Consider the following 21,780-nt stretch of genomic DNA (forward strand, 5'->3'; position numbering starts at 1 on the left):
TTCATTTTCTTCTTTTCCCTTTAAATGAATAATGATTATTTTTTTGTGAAAATGCATCTATGGTTGAGTGGAACCGAAATTAAAAAAATATTTATATCAATGTGTGTTGTAGGAAATTCAATTTCATAGTTTATGATTCCTGAAATGAAGGTGCCTTTCATGGGCGCAAATTGAGAAAGGCAAAGCTGCTGCATTATTTGCTAGATGAATGATTGATATCACTGATTTTAATCACTTATCTGTTTTTTTGTTCTTTGATAATGTAAGAGACTTGCGTGAATACTGGGTATTTAATGTACCGGTACCTTTATTTCCAATGGAAGCGGACAGTACAATGTACAATCAATTCAGTTGTGGGTAAAATGCAATTATACAACAGATTGTAGGTCTGTGTTTCTATAAACAGAACATATGGCTTTTTCCCCCCTTTTTTTCTGTAGCTCCAAATTTAGGTAATCATGCCTTGCGACATACAATTATCCAAGTTCAGTGTAGAAAATTGTGTACAAAGTCTATGGGTTTGGGGAAAACTATCACAAAATGGACAAAATGATCACTTGATCATGATGTGTGTGATATGTAGAGAATCAAATTATTTATTTATTTATTTATTTATTTATTTATTTTATGTTATATATTTATTTTTAGTATACTTTTTTTATTTTTTGGTGGACAGGGTGATGTTGTGCGACTCTTCCATGCTGAGCAAGAGAAATTCCTCACATGTGACGAGTACAAGAAGAAGAGCTACATCTTCCTGAGGACAACGGGACGGGTGTCTGCCACCGCTGCCACCAGCTCCAAGGCATTGTGGGAAACTGAGGTCAGAGTTCAAGCTATTAATTCACCGTTTATTTATTTATTTTATTTAGAATTTATTATTTGACAATTGGTCGGGATAGCCCTTGAAAAAAACCCCAGTTATTTCCAGTGGTGTCCAGTGGGATTTGCATGGAAATTACTTACATTCAGAGGAAAACCCTGGAATGACCTTCCAGGGGAAAATGAATGGAATCAGGTAGGGACTGACACACCCAATACACCCATCCCAGGCGGGATTCGAACCGGGGTCACAGAGGTGGAAGGCAAGGAAAGTGCCGCTACGCCAACCTGGTCCCCCAAATGTTGGTATGAAAACTTAACCCTCCTTTGCAAACATTCATTCTGTTCAAAGCTGTCCTTTCAGTCAAAATCAATCGAGTGACTGTTTTCAACAGTTAAGAGCTCCCAGGCTACATGTACATAAAGCAGGATTAACTGGCTGTGACTGTAAGTTGATTGATATGCCAGCTGTGCATACTTCTTGCCTGCTTTTGTCCGTTGACTGAATTTGACTAGTCACAGTGCTTGCGGAAAATATGATCTGACTGTTGGTGATTAGCCTGTGTAAAAGGCATGGCAGGGGAAGAGGATTGATTTTTTGACTGTCTGTGACTGTTGAGACAGCAGGATGGTTAAAGCACTACTGTTACATGTATGTCAGTGTCGGTGCAAAATCAATGAATTGACTGGATAGGACTGACTTGATACAGTTCAACTATCTGAATTTAATTTTGACGACAGAATGTGGTTTCTATTTGAGAAGTGATACCATTTGTAATTGGCACAACTTTTTGAGGGGAATTTTATTTCTGGACAGAGGATAGTGGAATTTTCAGGAGGAATCTGTTTTGACATCATTAATTAAGATGTTAGAAGAACTATTTGAGGATTCACATATTTCAACTGTCAGTGAGGAATTTGCCCATTGATTTTCTCATTGGACTTAAGGTATATCTTCTCTTCGCCTGCCACATGGATTTCATCAGAGAAAAAAAATGTTTATCAGAATATTTGCATTTTGTGTTTTGTGGTGCTTTTTTTTAGGGGGGGGGGGCTTAGTAAAGTAATATTGAGTTTTGCTATTGACCACCATAATCGTAGGTTTTTTTTACTCAGTACTGTTCCAGAGATTGTATGGACAAAAACCCACAAACTTTAGAACTCTCCAATGTAAAAAACTCCATCAATGGTAACTGATTGTTTTACCTGGTGCTATATCAGATTAAACCAGCCAGCCAACCCCAGCAAGTTCAGTGGTTGAGTGGTTAAGAACTCTGCACCTGCAAGCCGGAGGTTGTGGTTCAAGTCCCATCTGAGCAAGCTTGTGATGTTTTGTTCTTCTCACAAGCCCCAACCCTATTCCCCTAGTAGTTCCTCAGGACTACCTTGCTAAATCCAAACAGAGTCCAACCGGAGTTTCCTGCTCAATCCACTGTGCCTCATTTTCAGTTGTCTGCTGAATCCAACATTTTGCATCAGGAATGTACACCAGGGGTTGACTGCTCAATCCAACATGCTCCATCGGGTATATGACATAGTTGGATCCTGTTGGATTCAGCAGGGTTAGGTTAAAGGAAGCACTGGGTGTACAATGAATGAAAGCTTATGCCAGGCAAAGGGCAAAAGCCAAGGTAGAAGATAAGCATTTTGATAGAATGCACAAGATCCAAAGCACAAACCAGGGTGCTAAGATAGGTGGAGTCACCTGATTCCTAGATGAAACTGATGAGAAAAACCACATGTGCACTGGCACGATGCCAGCGAATCCCAAGGGATCAGGGTGCCCAGCACCCGATTGAAAAAAAAAACCTAGTTGGCCCGAGCAAAAGGTTAAAGGCTTGCAATCGCCTGATAACGCCAGAGCGTCACCCTAGGCCTTTGCGCTCACAGGAAGTTGAATGTTTCGGCATTGTGGAAGGGTTTAGATCTCATCAACATGATCAATGCATGTCGTGAGGGGAAGGGGGGGGGGGGGGTGGGGAGGGGCTAGGGGTGATTCTGTACATCATGCTCCCCTGAGGAAAGCATAGTTGATGAAAGATTTTTGGGAGTCACAAAAGTGAGGAACGAAGCTTTACAGGAAGCCACCTGTGTGATACGATTTTTGGAGAAATGTCAGGGACCTGTGTGTTACACGAAATTGCTACATAGTGCTGTGCCAAGTATACCAAACATCTGAATGCTCTATTCATAAGATGGATTTTGCGTCGGGGTGATGTAAATTCAATATTGGGTTTTGCCCTTCACCGACGTATTTTATAAACGCTGTATATTCAGTGTTACCCCGAGTGATTGTGAGAAAACACCGAGTATACAGTGTTTATAAAATACCTCGGTGAGGGCATTACCCAATATTAAATCCGAATACTCCATCATCATCCGTGTAGCCTTTCACCAAATAGAATATTCCAAAATGTGAGCCTTCTCCAGAAAATGCCCAAAAGTCCACAATGTAATTTTGTTTTTCAAATGTGGACACACGCTTCACACGCACGATTTTAGAATTTCCTTGAGGAATATTAGCGCTAATTTGTATCCCTTAAATCTGTCAATTCAGCTAGCAAACTATCTCAAAACAGTACATACATAATTTTCATAAAAGAGTTTTACCTCAATATCAGTGTTCAAATATTGGACTGTTCTATCAAATCCAAGATCCAATAATGGGAAATGCACAACACTACTGTGTATTAGAGAGTTTTTTTTAACAAGATCATTTGAAGTTCTTCACTTTTTTATTACACCAGTTGATCGATCCCATCAAACATTCCTTGGACCGTTTCAGCGCTCTTGGAAGTAAACAACTCAGTTCTGTCATTTTGGTGCAAAAAAGTTATTCACTAACCATTTACTTTTCCTATTAGTTTTACCTTGCTCCAACTTTTCCGACATCAGCAGTCGGGAACTCGGACACCCAGTTCTGATGCACAGCCCTAACTGTGAAACAATTTTGTATATAAGTGGATAGGAAGTAAAAAAATTTTTTTTTGAAGAGAGGTCTCAGGTCTATGCGTACTTTTTTATCACTTTTACGATCCTCTGGCATCTTCATACCAGTAATGGATTAGACATATAAAAATAAACATCAGTTGGTCAGACATTTACACCAGACAAAAAAATGCATGCACTTGTTTCTATGACATTTAGACAGATCACATTCAGGACAACATTCTCGTGATAACTTCACAATATGTCATGGTTTGGAATCCCAAAGCTTTCTCTTCAGAGATGGAGCTTAAAGTGCAGCATGCATTTTATGGAACATTTTGCATATAGGATCATTTGTTGTTCATGCATTTTGTATGTTTCCAATAATAACACCACTCAAAATCCAAAGAAGAATGTTCAAAACCTAACCTGTTGAAGTTTCAGCTCAGTGGATACTACAGTTTTAGAGAAAACAGTTAAAAATCATGCTCAATTTTTTTTTATCACAAAACATCACCTCGTCAGTTTAACTCTGTATTCCAAAAATCGTTCAATCGACTGATCGTTGGAAATCACCTGCATTTCTTGATTTCTTCTAAATGACAGCAAGCCAGATGGAATAATTTCAAGAGGTGTTTAGTACAGTACGATCTTGAATCCAATTAAGCTTTTTAATAAATTGCTGGGGTAAATGCAAATGATCACAAGTCAAGGGACTCCATTCCCCCCCCCCTTTTCCATTACCCCCAAACTTTCCAACACCCCCCCCCCCCTTCTCCCCTCATCTCCCTCCATCCCCCCCCCCCCTTGCCCCCTTCGACAGCACCAGCTGCATTCCTTACCTATCATTCAGCGGATTCTTTACGCTGTTCCGCAGCTCATTAAGAGTCAGTGTACTTTTCTGGAGATCAAGTGTTTTCCCCTCATAGAACTCTTCCTGCCCCGCAATTCCACAGCCCCCCCCCCCCCCCAAAAAAAATATTCAACTGAAATGTCAGGGAGGATATACTAAAGAGAGGTGCAGCCCTCTTTTTTTATTTCAGGGGCACGTGCTGACCCAGAACCATTTCTTTACAGCTTGGTTTGATCATGTGATTAAGATTGAGAGTTCCGAGAGTTGAAGGATTTTTATTGTGGAAATCAATCCATAGTGGTTTCTAAAATGTCAGCGGACAGCACCCCAGTGCCTGGCACTCACGTACACCGTACAAAGCACTGTAATTTCCTTGGTGCAAGTTAGTCACACACACGTGTCACTGGTAGAAGTTAGGGGGGGGGTTGGTAAATAGGGGTGGAAAAAATAGGAATTAGTAGTTTTCGTTTACAGTATTCTCCGTCCAAAACAAAATTAGTGGGATGAGCAGAGGAGACAAAGTTCTGTAGTTGTGTTCATGAAATTTGCCATGAAGGTGAAAGGATGTAACAATTAAATAACTTGCAATTAAACATGGATCATTCTGAAAATTAGCTCACCCCTAACCCTCAAATCCTCCAAAATCTTCATGGCAGATATTTTGGAGGATAAAGGATGAATGGTGATTGAGAAACATGTGGATTTTGGAGGTTTGAGGATGAATGGTGTTTGAAGAAGAGGAGGATTTTGGAGGATTGAGGCTGAATGCATTTTTGAGGCAGGACTGTCTGACGGTTTTGACGGATTGAGGTGCTGGGTATCCTTCATTTGAACATGAGTGCAAACATTTGGAGGGAATTGAGGATGGTTCCTACCTAGCAGAAAGGCCCTAAGGGGTTAGGGATTTATTAAGGGTGCAAAGTGTGACATTCCTGTTCCCAGTTTCCTTGGTACTTTGTAATTTGCCTTTCAAGTTGAATTAAGAATGACTTTAATCAATTATTTATTGGTTGGGTAGGTAGTTTGCTGTTCATAATCACTCTTAGTGGACAACTGCATTAAGGAGTGTATCAGAACTATAAAATCCTCAGATGTAACAGGTACGGGCCCAAAAAAAGTGGAAGGGTCCCAAATTTATAAAATGGCCCAGATACAAAAAGAAATAGGATTCTGGCAAGGAGATCAACAGTGGAGCGGTTTTTTCCAGCTTCTGCTAATAAATACTAATACTAAAAAAGTTATAATCTAATAGCCAGATGGGTATTTTTAGAACCGGGTACCTGTCTGTGTAACCGACTAACCGTTGGGTTACTACAGACTTGTTTAATTACTCTTTAGACATAACAAATCCGGAAGTTAAGTGTTTCCCACGTGACTCATTCCATTTAGATTTTTTAGAGTCAACTTTGGTGCTCATTGAATAATATTTGTGCGTGTAATGGCGTATGCCAATGTAGCAGAATCTTCACTTTATATTCCGGGGGGGGGGGGGGGGGGGGGGAAATAGCAAATTGCATTTTTGATAGGATTAAAAAAACTGGGGGGGGGGGTATTTACCATGCCCCCCCCAAATATTTTGTAAAGACTGCCCTTTTCCATTCAAATGCCCTTTTTTCACCAGCAATTACCCCCACCCAATATTTTATAAAGAGTGCCCTTTTTTTAACAAGTGCCTTTTTTCTGAGCATTGGGAGTGCCCTTTTTAAAAAAGAAGTTGTGACCTTTTTAGTGCCATCTGCCGTTCTGGGTGCCTTTAAAAAAAAAATTCACACATGTATCGCCCTGTTATGTATGTAACAGCACCATATATTGTCCGTTAGTGTGCATAATTGTCAGTTTTGAACAGCACCGCCATCGACCGGTGGTACCAGGGCCCCCCCCCCCCCAACAACACACTATTTGATTTTACGGAGGCCAAGTGTCCGGAGAAAAAAAAACGGGTCTACATTTCAGCACGGATGTGCAAGTGCCCTTTTCAAGAAATGTGTAACCCCTCCCCCCCCCAAAAAATCTTGCTACGCCACTGTTTAGTGCTATATCTTCGGAAATAAAAACAGTTTGCATCATCAATATCATAGCAACTCAAGCTGGATTACTCAAGAGTTTCTTATTCAGTCTTGTATTGATGTCTTCCACCGTCAGAAAGTCAAAATGTCCCTCGGAAATGAATAACTGTATGTACGCGTTCAAAACTTAAGCAAAAAATAAACAAGTGAAATTCCCTGAGGTAAATTACAGGCAACCGCAGATTGTATTTCCCCTATGGAATTCGCTATCCAAAATGCCATCAGAGTCGTGGATGACGCACGGGCCAGCCGTCACAACAGACCCTAAAGCCCCTCAAGTGGGTGTTATTTTCCGTTGGGGGATGGCTTGGGGGATGGCTTGGGGGATGGCATGGCCTTGAGTTTGTGCCGCCCACTGTTTCTGTGAAAACTGCTGTGGAAGGGGGAGGGTTCTCAAACATCGACTTCAAACTGGAGCATTGTAATCGTGGTGTGGAGTGCTGTGGTCTGGAGCATTGAAGTTGTGGTCTGCGGGTAATTCTGCAGGTTGTGGGTTGGAGTCCAGCCTGGGGTTATGGTGTGTGTGCCCTTGGGCAAGGCACTTTGTCACTCATTGCTTCTCCCCACCCAGGAGTTAATGGGTACCTGTGAGGGCAGAGATGGTTATTGTGATTGATTTTAACTGCTTTGCGCCGAAATGGCAGCATCCAGCGGTATACTCCCCAGGGAGCTGAGATGGTATTTGGAATGTTTCATTGGCCCAATGAGTAGGGTAACATTAATGTACATGTAGCGCCTTGAGCACCAATTCTGGTGGATACGTGCGCTTTATAAATACACATTTATTATTATTCACATACAATCACCACATTGATGATTTAAGAAAGTGCATAAAGAAATACTGTCAGAAAATTGTTCTTACAGTATATATCAAAAAAGTATCTCTGTTGTAGTGAATGTAGTGATGAGAAGTTCACCTGACACTAGTCACCTGACTTGTATTAGCATTTTGCCAAATAGAATTATTATTTTCTCATTTTTCTGTGACTGAAATTCATCAAATATAATTCATTTTCTTTGGTCACATATAAAGAACAAACTCATGGCTTTCATCCCAATATTGTCTGGATGTCTGCAAATGGACTGTTAGTAAAAGCGTAAAAATTTCAAAAACTTGAAGTCTTGCTTTTCAAATTAATGCAAATTTGGTCACGTTTCAAATTCTGCTAGAAGCCTCATTTTCATAGTAATTAACTTATTATTTTTTTTACTTTTTTCTTTTAAACATAAAGCAATACGTTGACACTATGCACATGCATGTGTACATATACATGTACATACATTGTATCTGTGTAATTTCATCAGCTGTTCATTTGTTTCTAACATTAATGAGAAAGTAATTCCTGCTTTCTTTTTCTTTTTACAAACGGAAATTGTATATTGAATTGCCTAATGCTTACATTTAAACCTACCCAGTACCCCCCCCCCCCAATAGATGAAACTGCAACACTGTCTTGACATTCCATCGAGATAGCATCAGAGATCTTGTTCAGTTTCACTGCATTTGCGAGCGGCCGCTGATATTCTTCAACATTTCCGGTGACGTGAGTCCTGTTAGATTCCTCTGATAATGATCTTGCTGAATGTGATCCGCCGGAAGGACACAAGAACTAATGTTGAAATCTTCACCTGTAGGTTTTTGCAATCCCGGCAGCTGTGTATAGTTTCATTTATGGGCTTGTGAGCAAATGACACATGGCTCCTGGCACTGAAACCTGTCTTCTCAGTTTAATGTTGTTTGTCAAGCCAAGCAATGGAGGTACATTTACCGGTAGTAATCATTAGTTTTGTCACAGTCATGTCCGCCACATTGGTTGTACTTTCAATCATAGATGTATTTTTTTCCTTTTCACTTTTGATGAATTTTCTTTCAAGAAGGAAGAATGTTAAAAAAAAAGTTACTTTTGACACAAACACAAAAGGACCGAAAAATCAACCAACTAAAACTTCTGTCATGATTATGCAAAAATTTTGGTCACTCTGTTGAATTAAAAGCCTTTATAATAATTAAGAATAATGTGTATGTGGCGCTTATGTAGCGCTTTCCACCGAAGCTACAATGTAGGTCTCAAAGTGCTTCATAGTTATTACCCCTGTTCATCAGGCCATGAGACCACTTTGCTGCAGCCTAGATCAGCGCAATCTGGTCTCTACCCTCACAGGTACCCATTTATACTCCTTGGTGGAGAGAGGCAATTGTAGTAAAGTGTCTCGCCCAAGGACACAAGCACCATGTTCCCTGTCAGGCATGTGTACATCTGTGTACGTACCATGGCACACGGGTCAAACATCTTAACTACTGGACCATGGCGCTCCAAAATGTATGCACGGCCACTTCATAGGCTTGAGCAATATGATTTACCTGTAAGGTTGCATGGTGCATCTTAAAGGTATGGTCCATCATTTGTAACTTGTGCATTTTGTTTGTGTGACGCAACAAAAGTGCTCAAGATCTAAGGAAGGGTGCTGAACAACTAACCTGATGAAGCTTCATGCTCAGCTTCAGCTGTATATTTCGAGAAAAACAACATTCTAGGATTTGATTTCCAATCAAAAGTTGCTGAATCATGTTTTAAATTGGGCCTGAATTCAGCGTCTGATACACGTTCTCACTGAGCTGATTGCAGCTACGCGATGTCACGCACTGATCCGACGAATTTTAGCAACCGCGCGCGCGTGCGCGTCGTGCTAATGCTTGCGCGCGCTTCGCCGAATAACAAAACAAGCTGCTAATTTGAATTTCCTACGGCGCTTCTTAAGAAGCACCGTTGGAAAGGCCTGCTTTTGTTGATTTCTTCAAAATGACAGCTTGCCAGAAGGAATAATTTCACAGGGAGTTTAGTCCCCTTACTACCTTTCAACCAAGGATGTTTTTCAACAATAATTACGCCAGTTACTTTTTGGATAGCTGCAAATGATGGACTCTGGCTTTAATAAGGCTGTCAAATTTCTAGTTCTCCCCATTCTCCCAGTAGGCCTATGTCTCTGCCCGCATACTCAGCAACATTCCCTATAATTAGGAGACACACCCTTAATTGGAGCAGTAGCCTTTGTCAGACTAGCATAGCTCATTACAATTCTCCAATCATTATCAACTAATGGCATACATGGTTTTGAGGGCAATGAATGGGACAGAGTATAAAAATGCAGGTACCGGTAGCAAGTCTTGTATGTTGGTATTGGCATGTTGTTAAATGTACTACTACAACATTTTCAAAAATCAAAATGCAAAACTACCAAATATTATGAAATACCTTACTTGACTGTAAGTGAATAATAGTCTTAAGCATTCTGCGACATCATGGCACCTGGTGTGCTGTCATTTTGAAGAAAAGTGGAATTTTTGTATCAATTTCCAACGACTGACTTTTTCCAAATACTGCCCACAATTTATCAAATTTAGTTAGTCCGCATTTTGTTTGTAATCGATTACACATCCGTGAACGGGTGCAAGCCAGCTAGTCTGGTTCCCCGACCTGACAATTGCCCGACGTCTGTAAATTGCTCCGTTTCATCTGAAGTAGGGTCAGGGAACCAGACTACAAGAGCAGCAATTTTTCTTTGTTTTTCCGGCATCCATGAACTTAAAACTTTAAACAAGTCAAACAATATGTGCTATAAAATACTAACCCCCAAATCCATCCATTTCTGAAAATTACAGCAAAAGCAAATGCTGTAATTTGCCCCTATTTTGGATTTTAGATGAGAGTTGCTCTTACGAGTGGCCTTTTTTTTCAGGTTTTAAAATTGGGGGTTTTGCGGGAAGTGGTTTGTTTGGAGACTGTATTCAGCATTTGTAAACAAAGTTGTTTCCAGGAAGGTTGTGGCTTCTAGAAAAAAAATATTAAAGATTTTTAACCTTTACTTTATTTAAAATGCTCCATATCTTCCACCCACACCCACCTAATGCCACTTCCCATCGCCCACTACTGAAGGAGAATTTCTGAATATCTTGTTGGCCATCAAACTGAAACAAATTGAAAGCGAAAAGTAAATGTTTTCTTGCCTTCTTGATATAAAGTGGCCGAAGCCTTTTAAACAAAATTTCCTCATTCTGCTATTCATCATTAGCTTAGCGGGACATTGATTGGATTTGTGCATTCGTAAAGACCATAAGTCATGATCCACACAAAGGGCTTTTCACTATGACAGCGCATTCAATCTTGAGATTGCACGTCCCTCCTCACTCGACAAGCCCCTTTGGTAATTACTGGCAGTATGGAGTTACAGCCAGTGCAAAATGACATGTGAGAGGATCAGTAAATTGGTTTAGCGTCTTTAGAGTCTGGGTAATGAGATACTGCCGTGGTGATGAGCGAAGACAGTCGACAATCTTCAACTGCTAAATGGATGTGAAATGTGAAGCTGGAATCCTTTCCCGTCTCTTTGGTTTGTCATTTGGAGAGTGAATCCTTGAATGAAGTGGTCAAATCATAAAATTATAAAGATTTGGCATCACAAAAAAGTGAAAATTATTGTATTATTTGATTTTCTTTTTTGTGTGTCATCTCCCTTGAAATATTTCCTGAACCCAATCCGTGTATATTCTAGACACCGTACTGACTAAAAAAGTAAATAAAAAAATCCCATCGCTAAAAGAAACAAATGTGTCTTGGTCATGGCTCGGATTTGAAACAGAAATCAACCTCAGCTGGATCTTGTTGGGTGGAGCAGGGTTAATGGTAAAAGATATCACTGTGAAATATATTTTTAATCCATTTTATCCATATATTTTTATTCCAAGACTGAAGTTGGATTTATTGTTTAAACCCTCCTGCTGTGTGAACAGTCACAGACAGTCAAAAAATAACCATCTCCTTCCCTGTCATGCCTATCACTCAGGCTAGTCACCAACAGTCAGATCATATTTCAAGCAAGCACTGTGACTAGTCAAATTCAGTCAGACAAAAGCAGGCAAGTTGTGGGTACAGCTGGCTTATATCAATCACCTACAGTCAAAGCATAGCTATATCAAGTTACATAAACACTCACAGCCAGTCAATCCTGGGTTTTTTTGGTAGGCTGAGATATATCTCTGAACTGTTGAAAACAGTCACTTGATTGATTTTGACTGAAAGGACAACTTGGTACAGAATGTGTGTTTGCATAGGAGGGTTTATAATGAAACCGATCCTTGGCAAGCGCAGTACCAAAATGGACTCATCTTGTTGATACTGCCCTCTACTTCCGCCGTGACTTGACCACACTTGCTAGGAACTGGCTGCATTTTAGAGGGAAAAAACCAGATACTCTAATTCCAAGACTAGGAGAAAAGCAAAGGTCACCCCGTTATCTGATCCTTGAACTGAGACTAGTTGAAATTGACAGCAAGGTGTGGCTGAGATTGATTGCAGAGCGTCACCTGCATTCCAGCAAGATGATGTTGAAGTTCCATTCCAAAAGGGCTCAGCTGGGTTGATATTCCTCTATATGTTACAGTTGCTATGGAATATATATTTTTTAAAGTACAGGGTGGGTATTAAAAAAAAACAACGAAACCCAACTGTCGTGTTTTTGTGAAGTTCTGCATGTAGCACTTTCAAAACCACCGTTTTAAAGTTCTGTCCATGGATCACAAAAAAAGGTCTTCATTCTTTCAGCAAAACGAAAACAAATGACATAGGGATGTGTGTGAATTGTTTTCATTTTGCTTAAAGAATGAAGACCTTTTTTTGTGATCCATGGACAGAACTTTAAAACGGTGGTTGTATTTAAAATTCAGTAACTTGAAAAGTACATGAGTGATTTGAATTATTCTTGTAGTAAAAGAAAGCTTATGAATTGTGCTTTCATATCCTAGATTTTGAAAGTGCTACACGCAGAACTTCACTAAAACAATAGTCCCAACATTTTTTTTTTTGGACTCACCCTGTATAATTTGTGTGAGCTGCTTGCTTTTCACGAAAATTTCACTTTGAAATTTGTCATCATTCTTTATGTTTTGATCACAAAACAGTGTGTCATCAGTAATTGTCAATTTTGATAAATGTATATTTTCATTTAATGAAGAAGAATAGATGTAATATAGACGAAATTCAATTTTCATTAAGTTTAAGAAGAATGAATGAAGTGTTTTCTTTGTGAAATTATTTGCATTTTTGGAGCTGATGTGTAATTTTCTGAGTGCGGAATCAGTGTTTACAGATTACAGATGTTTACAGATAATGCAAAGCGAAGCACAAATAAGGCAGGAAATGTTGACTTTTATTTGCGTGATCTGTTTTGATTGGTTAGGTGGTTCAGCATGATCCGTGCCGTGGAGGGGCAGGCCATTGGAACAGTCTCTTCAGATTCAAACACCTCGCTACAGGCCAGTACATGGCTGCAGAGGTAAGGATTTATCCACATTTACTTCAAATTGTCCCCCTTTAGTTCTTAGAGGCAAGGATCTATTCCTATTCCAGTGAAGACTTTCTCCTTTTTTTTTTCTACAGATGTGTTTCATAACTAATTGCCTTGTTGTAACTGTCAGTGACTTCGGTAACTTAAATGAACCATAACAATTGTACATTATTAAGTGTATAATGGTGTGACGTAGCAGTTTTTAATGTGCGGTCTGAAACAGTTCTAGGGGCCTGGTTGCCGATAATGGCCCAAGCCGAAGTTCAGGCCTACATTTTTTTGGGTAAAAAACCATTAAAAGGCCAAAAAGTTGAAAAACTTCAACAATTTTGTTCTGCCATTTTACTTTATGTTCCTGCCATTTCTATGGTGCTCGAGACATGCTCAACATAAAATAGATATTACATCAATGTCTCGCACGTAGTCAATTGTAGCTGACATACTTACGGGCATGTGGCACAGAACATGGAGTCTCACGACCTGTTCTAAACTCCGCCATTTAATCACTGAGTGGTGTTAAAATGGCAGTTTAAAATCAAGCATGTGATAGGCTATCAACCAATAGGAATAAGTAAATTGTCCCAGGTATTTATGAATAATATATTAATCGTCATAAGGATGACAACATAAGGATGACAACATATGTGATGCGATCAAGCTACATGAGATACAGGCCAAAATAGGGCCACTTCATCATATCACTTCATCACATTTCTTGGTGACCCGACTTCCATAATTTTTTTAACTAAAAATGGTATCAGCATGCGGTTTTCACAGCAGTAATACTGAGATTGTGCTCTTTTCAAATCTGTAATAAAAAAAATTTTGACCGGGGTCGACAAACGACTCATTTAGCTTGATCGCATCACATATATATTAATTTTCATTCATTAATATTCCTTAGGTGGACAATGACAACACTAAGGATCACACCAGGGAGAAGCTTCGCGGTCCCCATGGCGGCACCGTGTACCAGATGGTCCCTATCATCCACGGCAATGACATTGCCTCCATATTTGAACTGGACCCCACGACGTTGCAAGGCGGAGACTCCATGGTGCCAAGGTACAACCCTCCAGAAACAACAGTTTCAATGAAAACTGGATGGCCTTGCGGACATTTGTTGGTTGTTGTTGTTGTTGGACTATACGACCAATGTACTGTTTTGTTGTATTCTTTTGTTCCTATTGTCTGGACTTTTTCTTCACATACAGAGATGAAACTTTTCCGATTTTAATCGGAAAACCGACTTTTTGAATTTTCCAACGAAATTTACGATTTTTTTACAGTGTGTCCCACAAAATTTGATTTTGTGTAAGGATTTTTTCTCACAAAATGTCATTTTATTTCAATCATAATTTCGAAGAAAAGTCGATGGAAATGGCACGTTAAAATCATCGCGAACGTAGTTTTAATCTCTTTCACCAGTCGTTATTGGAGTGTTTCAACGGTAGAAACACAGGGCATAACACTGATCCGAGCCTTCTCCGGCTGGACAAAAGGTTAAACTTTGACAGGCGACATGGAAAAATCACTGTGTCGCACGTGCGTGCATGTACTGTACGCAATGATACCAGCGTACGTACCGCACCGTACCGTCTGCTAGCACATGGCCGGTCGGGAACGGGTACCTTGTGAACGATCCAGTGGATAAAATCATTATGTTGTGTGATTTTCGGGGGTTTCAAATTTAGTTATACAAAATACAATGCTTTAAAAATCGTGATGATTATCTCGAGGATAGCGAAGAGAGCATTAGCGAAACATTTCACTGGCATTTGTTAGAAGAGAAAGACGATAATACCTGATTTTTCCCCACGTATGAACATGATGAATGCAAGTGGAGTAGTGGAGTTGTGTGGTTGAATGGACATGATTGAAGCACCATGAACGGTGCCTTGTCTTTCAGACTTTTCCCTAGACTTTCTCAAGTAAGAAGTGAACTTCTTTATTGATGACTCCATTACTCTAACCGTAATTCGGGCATTTTATGCAATGAAAACACTGAACATTTTTTTCATCGTAAAATTTTGTTTGAATCGAAAATAAAGCAGGAGTAGGTGTCCGGAAATTGAGGATGAAGTGTATTGTACATGCATGTACATGTGTGTATGCAGTGCAGCCCAGATTTCGGACACGTATTTTTCTTCGGCATATTTTCCGATTTTTTTGCCATATGCCAGTTTCATCTCTGCACATATTCCACTGGGTTGTGGACAGAAATACACAGTACCTAGTCTCAAGTCCTCTGGGGTATCATTAATCTCAGATGAGGCTCGGCCTCGCCTGCTTCATTTGGGAGACAGTTTTGCTGCCTGTCACCCACTTCGCGGGCGATCAACTCGTAAACAAACACACACTTATATTCCATACCTACTGTGGACATTCCTCTGTATTCGTGTAGTTTAGAAAATTTGGAGATAACAAATAATTTTACTCGCATTGTGAACACTGTTTTAACCCAAAATGGGTTCCTCTTCATTTTGCGACAGATAACCTTAACCCAAAATGCCTCAAACCTGTTTTCCACAGAGGGAGAAACCTTGTGTGGACGTGGGCAAGTCCACAAAAGGCTCACACTTCCTGCACCCTGCGGTGAAAACCCTTTGTTCCAAATTTCTAAAAAATGAGACAATATTCATGAATTTTTCTGTCATTCTGTTTTTTGTTGTGCAGGAATTCCTATGTGAGGTTGCGTCACCTGTGTACCAACACCTGGGTGCATAGTACTTCCATACCGCTGGACAAAGGAGAAGATAAGCCAGTCATGCTCAAGGTTTACACCGCCATTTTTTTTTTTTAAGGGTGCAACAATTCATTCATCGATTTCTTTTTACCATCACACAAGAATGCTGGAATACGACATCATATAAACATGAATAAATATCTATATCGCTAATACTTTAATATGAAAGTACTAAAAGGTAGAGTCCATCATTTGTAATTGCTGCATTTTGTTCGTTTGAAGCAACAAAAGTGTTTAAAATCTAAAGAAGGGTGCTGAATAACTTACCTGATGAATTTTCAGCTCAGCTACAGCTGTATGTTCCGAGAAACACAGCATTCTAGGATCTCAATTTCAAATCAAAAGTTGCTGAATCATGTTTTGAATTAGGCCTGAATTCAGCGTCCGAGACATGTTCTCGACGAGACGATTGCAGCTACGGCCTTCTTTTGTTGATTTCTTCAAAATGACAGCTTGCCAGAAAGAATAAATTCACAGGGAGTTTAGTCCCCATACTATCTTTCAACCGAGTATGTTTTTCAACAATAATTACGTCAGTTACTTTTTGGATAGCTGCAAATGATGGACTGTAGCTTTAAGATGATATCTGAGCAATATACATGTATATATATGAGCCGGCAGTTCAAAATATCTGAATATTTGGTCAAACACAGTTTCGAGTAAGCGAATGCTAAACTATTCGAAAATTGACAATGCAATGTTGGAGCTTTGCATGCTTTAGGAAGGTACAGCCTAGAAAGTGTAACTTCAATGGTTTCATGACTTCAAAGTTTTAAGTGGTTCCTACCCAATTGGGTTCCTATAGTTGTTCCTAGTTCCAAGCAAAATTATTGAAGGGGTTAGTGTCAAATGGTAACTTTTTATTCATAGCAAAGTCTTTAGTGCATTTTCCAACTTTTTCACCTATTCAGGTTGGTACCGCTCAGATTCGGGAGGATCGCGAAGCCTTTGCCATCATCCCAGTCTCCCCGACAGAAGTCCGGGATCTAGACTTTGCCAACGATGCCAACAAAGTGCTGTCTGCCATCGCTTCCAAGCTGGAGAAGAGCTCTATCACACAGAATGAGAGGAGGTAATAGTCAGTGGACCTGAGGAATTGGATGTTTTGAACAAGAAAATGACTAGGTTCTTGTGAAATCTGTAGTAGGTTGGAAAAAGAAATTGACGAGAGCGAGTTTCAAACATGCTACATTCAGTACATTGCACCGGTGTAGTGTGAAGATTGGATTTTATGAACTACGGACTCATCGGTTTTAATGCGCATGTTTAGATGTACTATACAATATTTACTTTCTAACTTTTTACCAAATATTGTTACACTGACCTGTTTAAGGTTGTGTGTTCATGGATACTGTAAAAACCAAGAAAAGTAATCCTGTTCTTGTAGTCCAGTTCCCTGACCCTACTTCAGATGAAATGGAGCAATGTTATCTAGACGTCAGGGAATTATCAGTTCAGGGAACCAGACTAGCTGGCTTGCACTCATTCACGGATGTGTAACCAATTGCGAACAAAATGTGGACTAACTAAATTTTGTAAATTGGGGGCAGTATTTGAAAACAGTCAATTTTCCCCCCCCCCCAACGATGGTCGGCCGACCATCATTGGAAATTGATACAAGTATTCCACTTTTCTTGAAAACGACAGCAGACCAGGTGCCATGATTTCACAGGATGCTTGAGACTATTACTCACTTACAGTCCAGTAAGGTATTTCATAATAATTTGGTAGTTTTGTTTTTCGATTTTTGCAAATGTTGTATACCGCCTTTAAGTGAAGATAATTAGGACAGTGACAGGTCACGTGTAAGGGTTAGAATCCATATAAGGTAAAATAGATCAGATTGCATAGGAGTCCAGATTTCATATGTAACAACTAAGTTATCTAGCCGATGTTGGTAGTCTTCCAAAAGGTCTTTGCTCATTGGAAATGAACACTAACTTTCAAAGAGGAACATGCATATGCTGCTCAACAAAAAAAAAATTAGGAACAGTTCTTTTAAACAGTAACAATGGCTTCTCTGTTTAAAAAAAAAAATCATCTCTTTTCTCCTGACCCTAAGGTTTGTCACCCAGCTGTTGACAGACTTGGTGTACTTTGTGTCCATCTTGCCCAACAACGGTGGGGACGCCCTGAACGTGGTGGTTCAGAACCCCGACAGGGACCGGCAGAAACTCATGAGGGAACAGGATATTCTCAAACAGGTAAATAACAGTCCGATAAATGAGTGGCTTGCGCTAATCAGAGTTGACCAACGCCAAGCTGTGGCCCCTCGGTAGGAATCGTAGATGTAGACCGGAGGCCTGACCTCATAACACACGTTGATATGAGGACCAACAACGACCTCGTGCTTCTGATATCTTATTGGATGCTGGGCATCTTGGCTGTGATGCCACCCCTTTAGTTTGATTGGTCCACTTTTCCTGTATACTCATGCGTTATGCTTATAGCAGCACCCTATTGGTACGCAGGTAGTTATTTGAATTAGGTTGACCACTACATTGTCTTCCAAGGGAGGATCCAAAACACAATTTTTTTGGGGAGGGGGGCTAAAAACATTTTTGTCCCCCTCAAAAGTGGGTCCCAAAAATAACAGCTGTGGGGTTCGGGGCCCGTTTAAGGGCCCCCAAAAAAATTGGTTTCTAGATGCTCTGTGGTGTGATCTGAAGCAATTTCTGGCCACTTTAACCAAATCTTTTTGAGAAAAAGACCATGATGTACGCAGTGCCTGCCTTTATTGTGGCGTCACTTTAAAAAAAAAAAAAATTGGGGTTTTTTTGGGGGGGGGGCATGGCCCTTGTTGGCCCCCCCCCCCCCCCCCGGATCCGCCCTTGTCGTCTCCTACCAATATCTTACAACCACTCGTACTTTGTCACCATTTTTTAGTTATTAATTTTCTTTCCTTGACAGATCTTCAAAATCCTGAAAGCACCTTTCACCGACAACGGAGATGGTGCCATGCTGAAGATGGAAGAGCTTGCGGACCCCCGCCACGCCCCGTACCGCCACATCTGCCGAATATGCTATCGCATTCTCAGGCTGTCACAACAGGCCTACAGGAAAAACCAGGTTTGTACAGTGTCTGTGGAGGATTCCAAGTTTGCTTAATCCTTGGGTGGTTATACACCATCACTGGATATTCCAAATATTCAAATGCTTTGTCGGCATGTAGAAAAATTTGCAATTACCCAGAAAGAAACGTACCTACCAATTAAAAGAGAAAGTCCTTCCTCGATGTGAAGATAAGACTGGTACCAAATACCCTGTGAAATTTTTCCACCTGAAATGGTATCGTTTGGGAGAAAACAATCATTGAAGGTGGTTTAAGAAAATGTGCCCACGGGCTCAGTTTTTGACGTACGTTAATAACAGATTGCAGATGCGAGACCCCAAAAAATGTGCATACGCTTTCTCTGTTTTCTCAAATCGTATAGTATCCACCAAGCTGAAACTACAACAAGTTAGTTGTTAGGCACTGGTCTTAAGATTTTGAGCAATTTTATTGCTTCAAACGGAAACAAAATGTACAAAAAATCAAAAGATCCTATGTACCTTCTAGATTATATTGATATTTAGATTTTTGTGCACTCACCTTCAGTGAAAGATCCCGAGCTTTACATATTTTATGTGCAACATGAATGAAATGAAGTTTTAAACAAAACATTTTACATTAATCGTGAAAGTGGATTATTGTCTGCTGTTACACCTGGTACAGTAAAACTACCCCCCCCCCCCCATTGTAAACTGTCACCGCAGGAAAATGGACCATTCCGTTGAGCACCTCAGAAGCTATAAACTGTTCCAAAGTGAAAGCAGTCAATATTGGTTTTATAACATAAATTTTGAAATTTGATTCAATTAACATCAGAGTAACACAAATTAAATTAGTGAGAAATCCATGCGGTGATTCTGCACCCCAGATGCCTCTAAACCTTTGTACTCTCATATGCAACTTATACTTCATGCGTCTGTGTTGCACTTGTTTTAAGAAATGACTATTTAATGTAACAATTATGGATTGAGCCGGTGCTGTTGGTTTGACCCTAGGAGTACATAGCCAAGCAGTTTGGCTTCATGCAGAAGCAGATCGGCTATGATGTCTTAGCAGAGGACACTATCACTGCGCTCCTTCACAACAATCGTAAACTCCTAGAGAAGCACATCACGGCCACTGAGATTGAGACTTTTGTCAACCTGGTCCGCAAGAACGGGGAGTGTAGGTAGGTAATCAATAAGAAATGTCGTGTCCTTTTTTGCAGACTTTTCAATGTGTGGCGTTTTTGTCAGAATTTGATTGTTGATGGAGTACTGATCAGTTGTAATTTTCGGATATTGGATTTTGTCCTTCACCAGTGTAATTTTATCATCCTACTTCTTTTTGGAGAGCTTGTGGAAAGTGCCCCCCACCCCTTGCCCCATCCTGGCAATGCCCATGCCAATGAGACTAGTTCAAAATCAGTTACCAATAAGCATAGATCTTCAATCAGGACAACATCATTCTGCTGTTATCTCTGTGTTTTATTCTTAAGCTGAAGTATTCAATTAATTCTCAGGTTGCAGATAAGGGAAGAATTCAAACTTATAAGTAGAGGAAACTTGAGGTTGAACTTTGAGGAACCCTGGAAAACGTCATGGAAAACCTCAAGGAAAACCTCATGGAAAACCTCAAGGAAAACCTCAAGGAAAACCTCAAGGAAAACCTCAAGGAAAACCTCAAGGAAAACCTCATGGAAAATCTCAAGGAAAATCTCAGGGAAAACCTCAGGGAAAACCTCAAGGAAAACCTGAAGGAAAACCTGAAGGAAAACTTCATGGAAAACCTTAAGGAAAACTTCTGGAAAACCTCAAGGAAAACCTTAAGAAAACCTCAAGGAAAACCTCAAATTATCGCCTGTTTAAATTTGCATTCTCCCTAGTCAGCAACCAGGTCCCTTACCGGTATAAACCTCATAATTGTAATTATTCCATGACGCTATTTTTCCCCTTTATTGTCTCTTTTTCCACCTCAGATTTCTGGAGTATCTGTCTGATCTGTGTGTGTCCAACAACCAGGCTATTCCTGTCACCCAGGAGCTCATCTGCAAATCAGTACTCGTCGAGAGAAACTCGGACATACTCATCGAAACAAAGTACGAACTAACACTTTGCTTTGGTGTAGCCCACGACAAACAATTCAAACTGACTAGAAAAAAGTTCGAACTGAAGATGATTAAGAACTCTTGAGTAGTTAAAGGTAATATCCTGTGAAATCATAGCATCTGGTGTGCAGTCATTTTCAAGAAAAGTGGAATTTTCGTATCAATTTCCAACGATTGTCAGCTGATCATCGTTTAGAAAAAAAGGTGACTTTTTCCAAATACTGCCCCCAATTTACCAATTTAGTTAGTCCACATTTTGTTTGCAATCGGTCACACATCCGTGAACCAGTGTAAGCCAGCTAGTCCGGTTCCCTGTCCTGACAATTTCATGACGTCTATAAATTGCTACGTTTCGTCTGAAGTAAGGTCATGGAACCAGACTACAAAAACAGCATTTTTTCTTGGTGTTCCCAGCATCTATGAACACAAAACTTTTAACACATATTTGCTAAAAAATACTAACCCCCAAATCCATCCATTTCTGAAAATTACAGCAAAAACAAATGTTGTGTATAACCTTTATATCCCAATGGCTAATTTCACAGAAATTTGCTAGTCAAAGGAAAGTAGTGCTTAGCGATTTTCTATTACTTGCCATTGAAAATGCTTGCATGGAGTCCATTAAAAGCAAGCAGATATCCCAGTATTTCTCACTGACACTCAAATTTGCCAAGCATTCAGCACTACTCAACAGCATCAGTAAGTGTTAATTGTACAACCCGGCGTTCCAGTCAATTATTCAAGATTTATTTTATCTACTCTGTGCATGGCGAGCCAATATATAAATGTAGGCTGAAAATGGTGGCCATTGAAGATGGGCAAGCCCGTATTTTCAGTTTGATCTTAATTGTGCACTTTTTAAATTCTATTGACAGGGGTGAAATT

General features: G+C 40.0%; 1 protein-coding gene across 4 annotated transcripts in view; it reads left to right on the top strand.

The window, feature by feature from the left end:
* The window catches only part of LOC119726694 (inositol 1,4,5-trisphosphate receptor), a 114,728-nt gene that overhangs the window by 25,892 nt on the left and 67,056 nt on the right, over positions 1-21,780 (top strand). For all 4 annotated transcript variants that reach the window (XM_038198490.1, XM_038198492.1, XM_038198493.1 and 1 more), the window contains exons 9-17: positions 677-823; positions 12,904-12,999; positions 13,916-14,076; positions 15,688-15,787; positions 16,669-16,829; positions 17,820-17,961; positions 18,668-18,826; positions 19,805-19,977; positions 20,767-20,886. In XM_038198490.1, coding sequence (XP_038054418.1) covers positions 677-823; positions 12,904-12,999; positions 13,916-14,076; positions 15,688-15,787; positions 16,669-16,829; positions 17,820-17,961; positions 18,668-18,826; positions 19,805-19,977; positions 20,767-20,886 — 1,259 coding nt within the window. The remainder of the gene's footprint in view (positions 1-676; positions 824-12,903; positions 13,000-13,915; positions 14,077-15,687; positions 15,788-16,668; positions 16,830-17,819; positions 17,962-18,667; positions 18,827-19,804; positions 19,978-20,766; positions 20,887-21,780) is intronic.

This window comes from Patiria miniata, unplaced genomic scaffold (genome assembly GCF_015706575.1).
Source record: "Patiria miniata isolate m_02_andy unplaced genomic scaffold, ASM1570657v1 HiC_scaffold_2, whole genome shotgun sequence".
NCBI lineage: Eukaryota > Metazoa > Echinodermata > Asteroidea > Valvatida > Asterinidae > Patiria > Patiria miniata.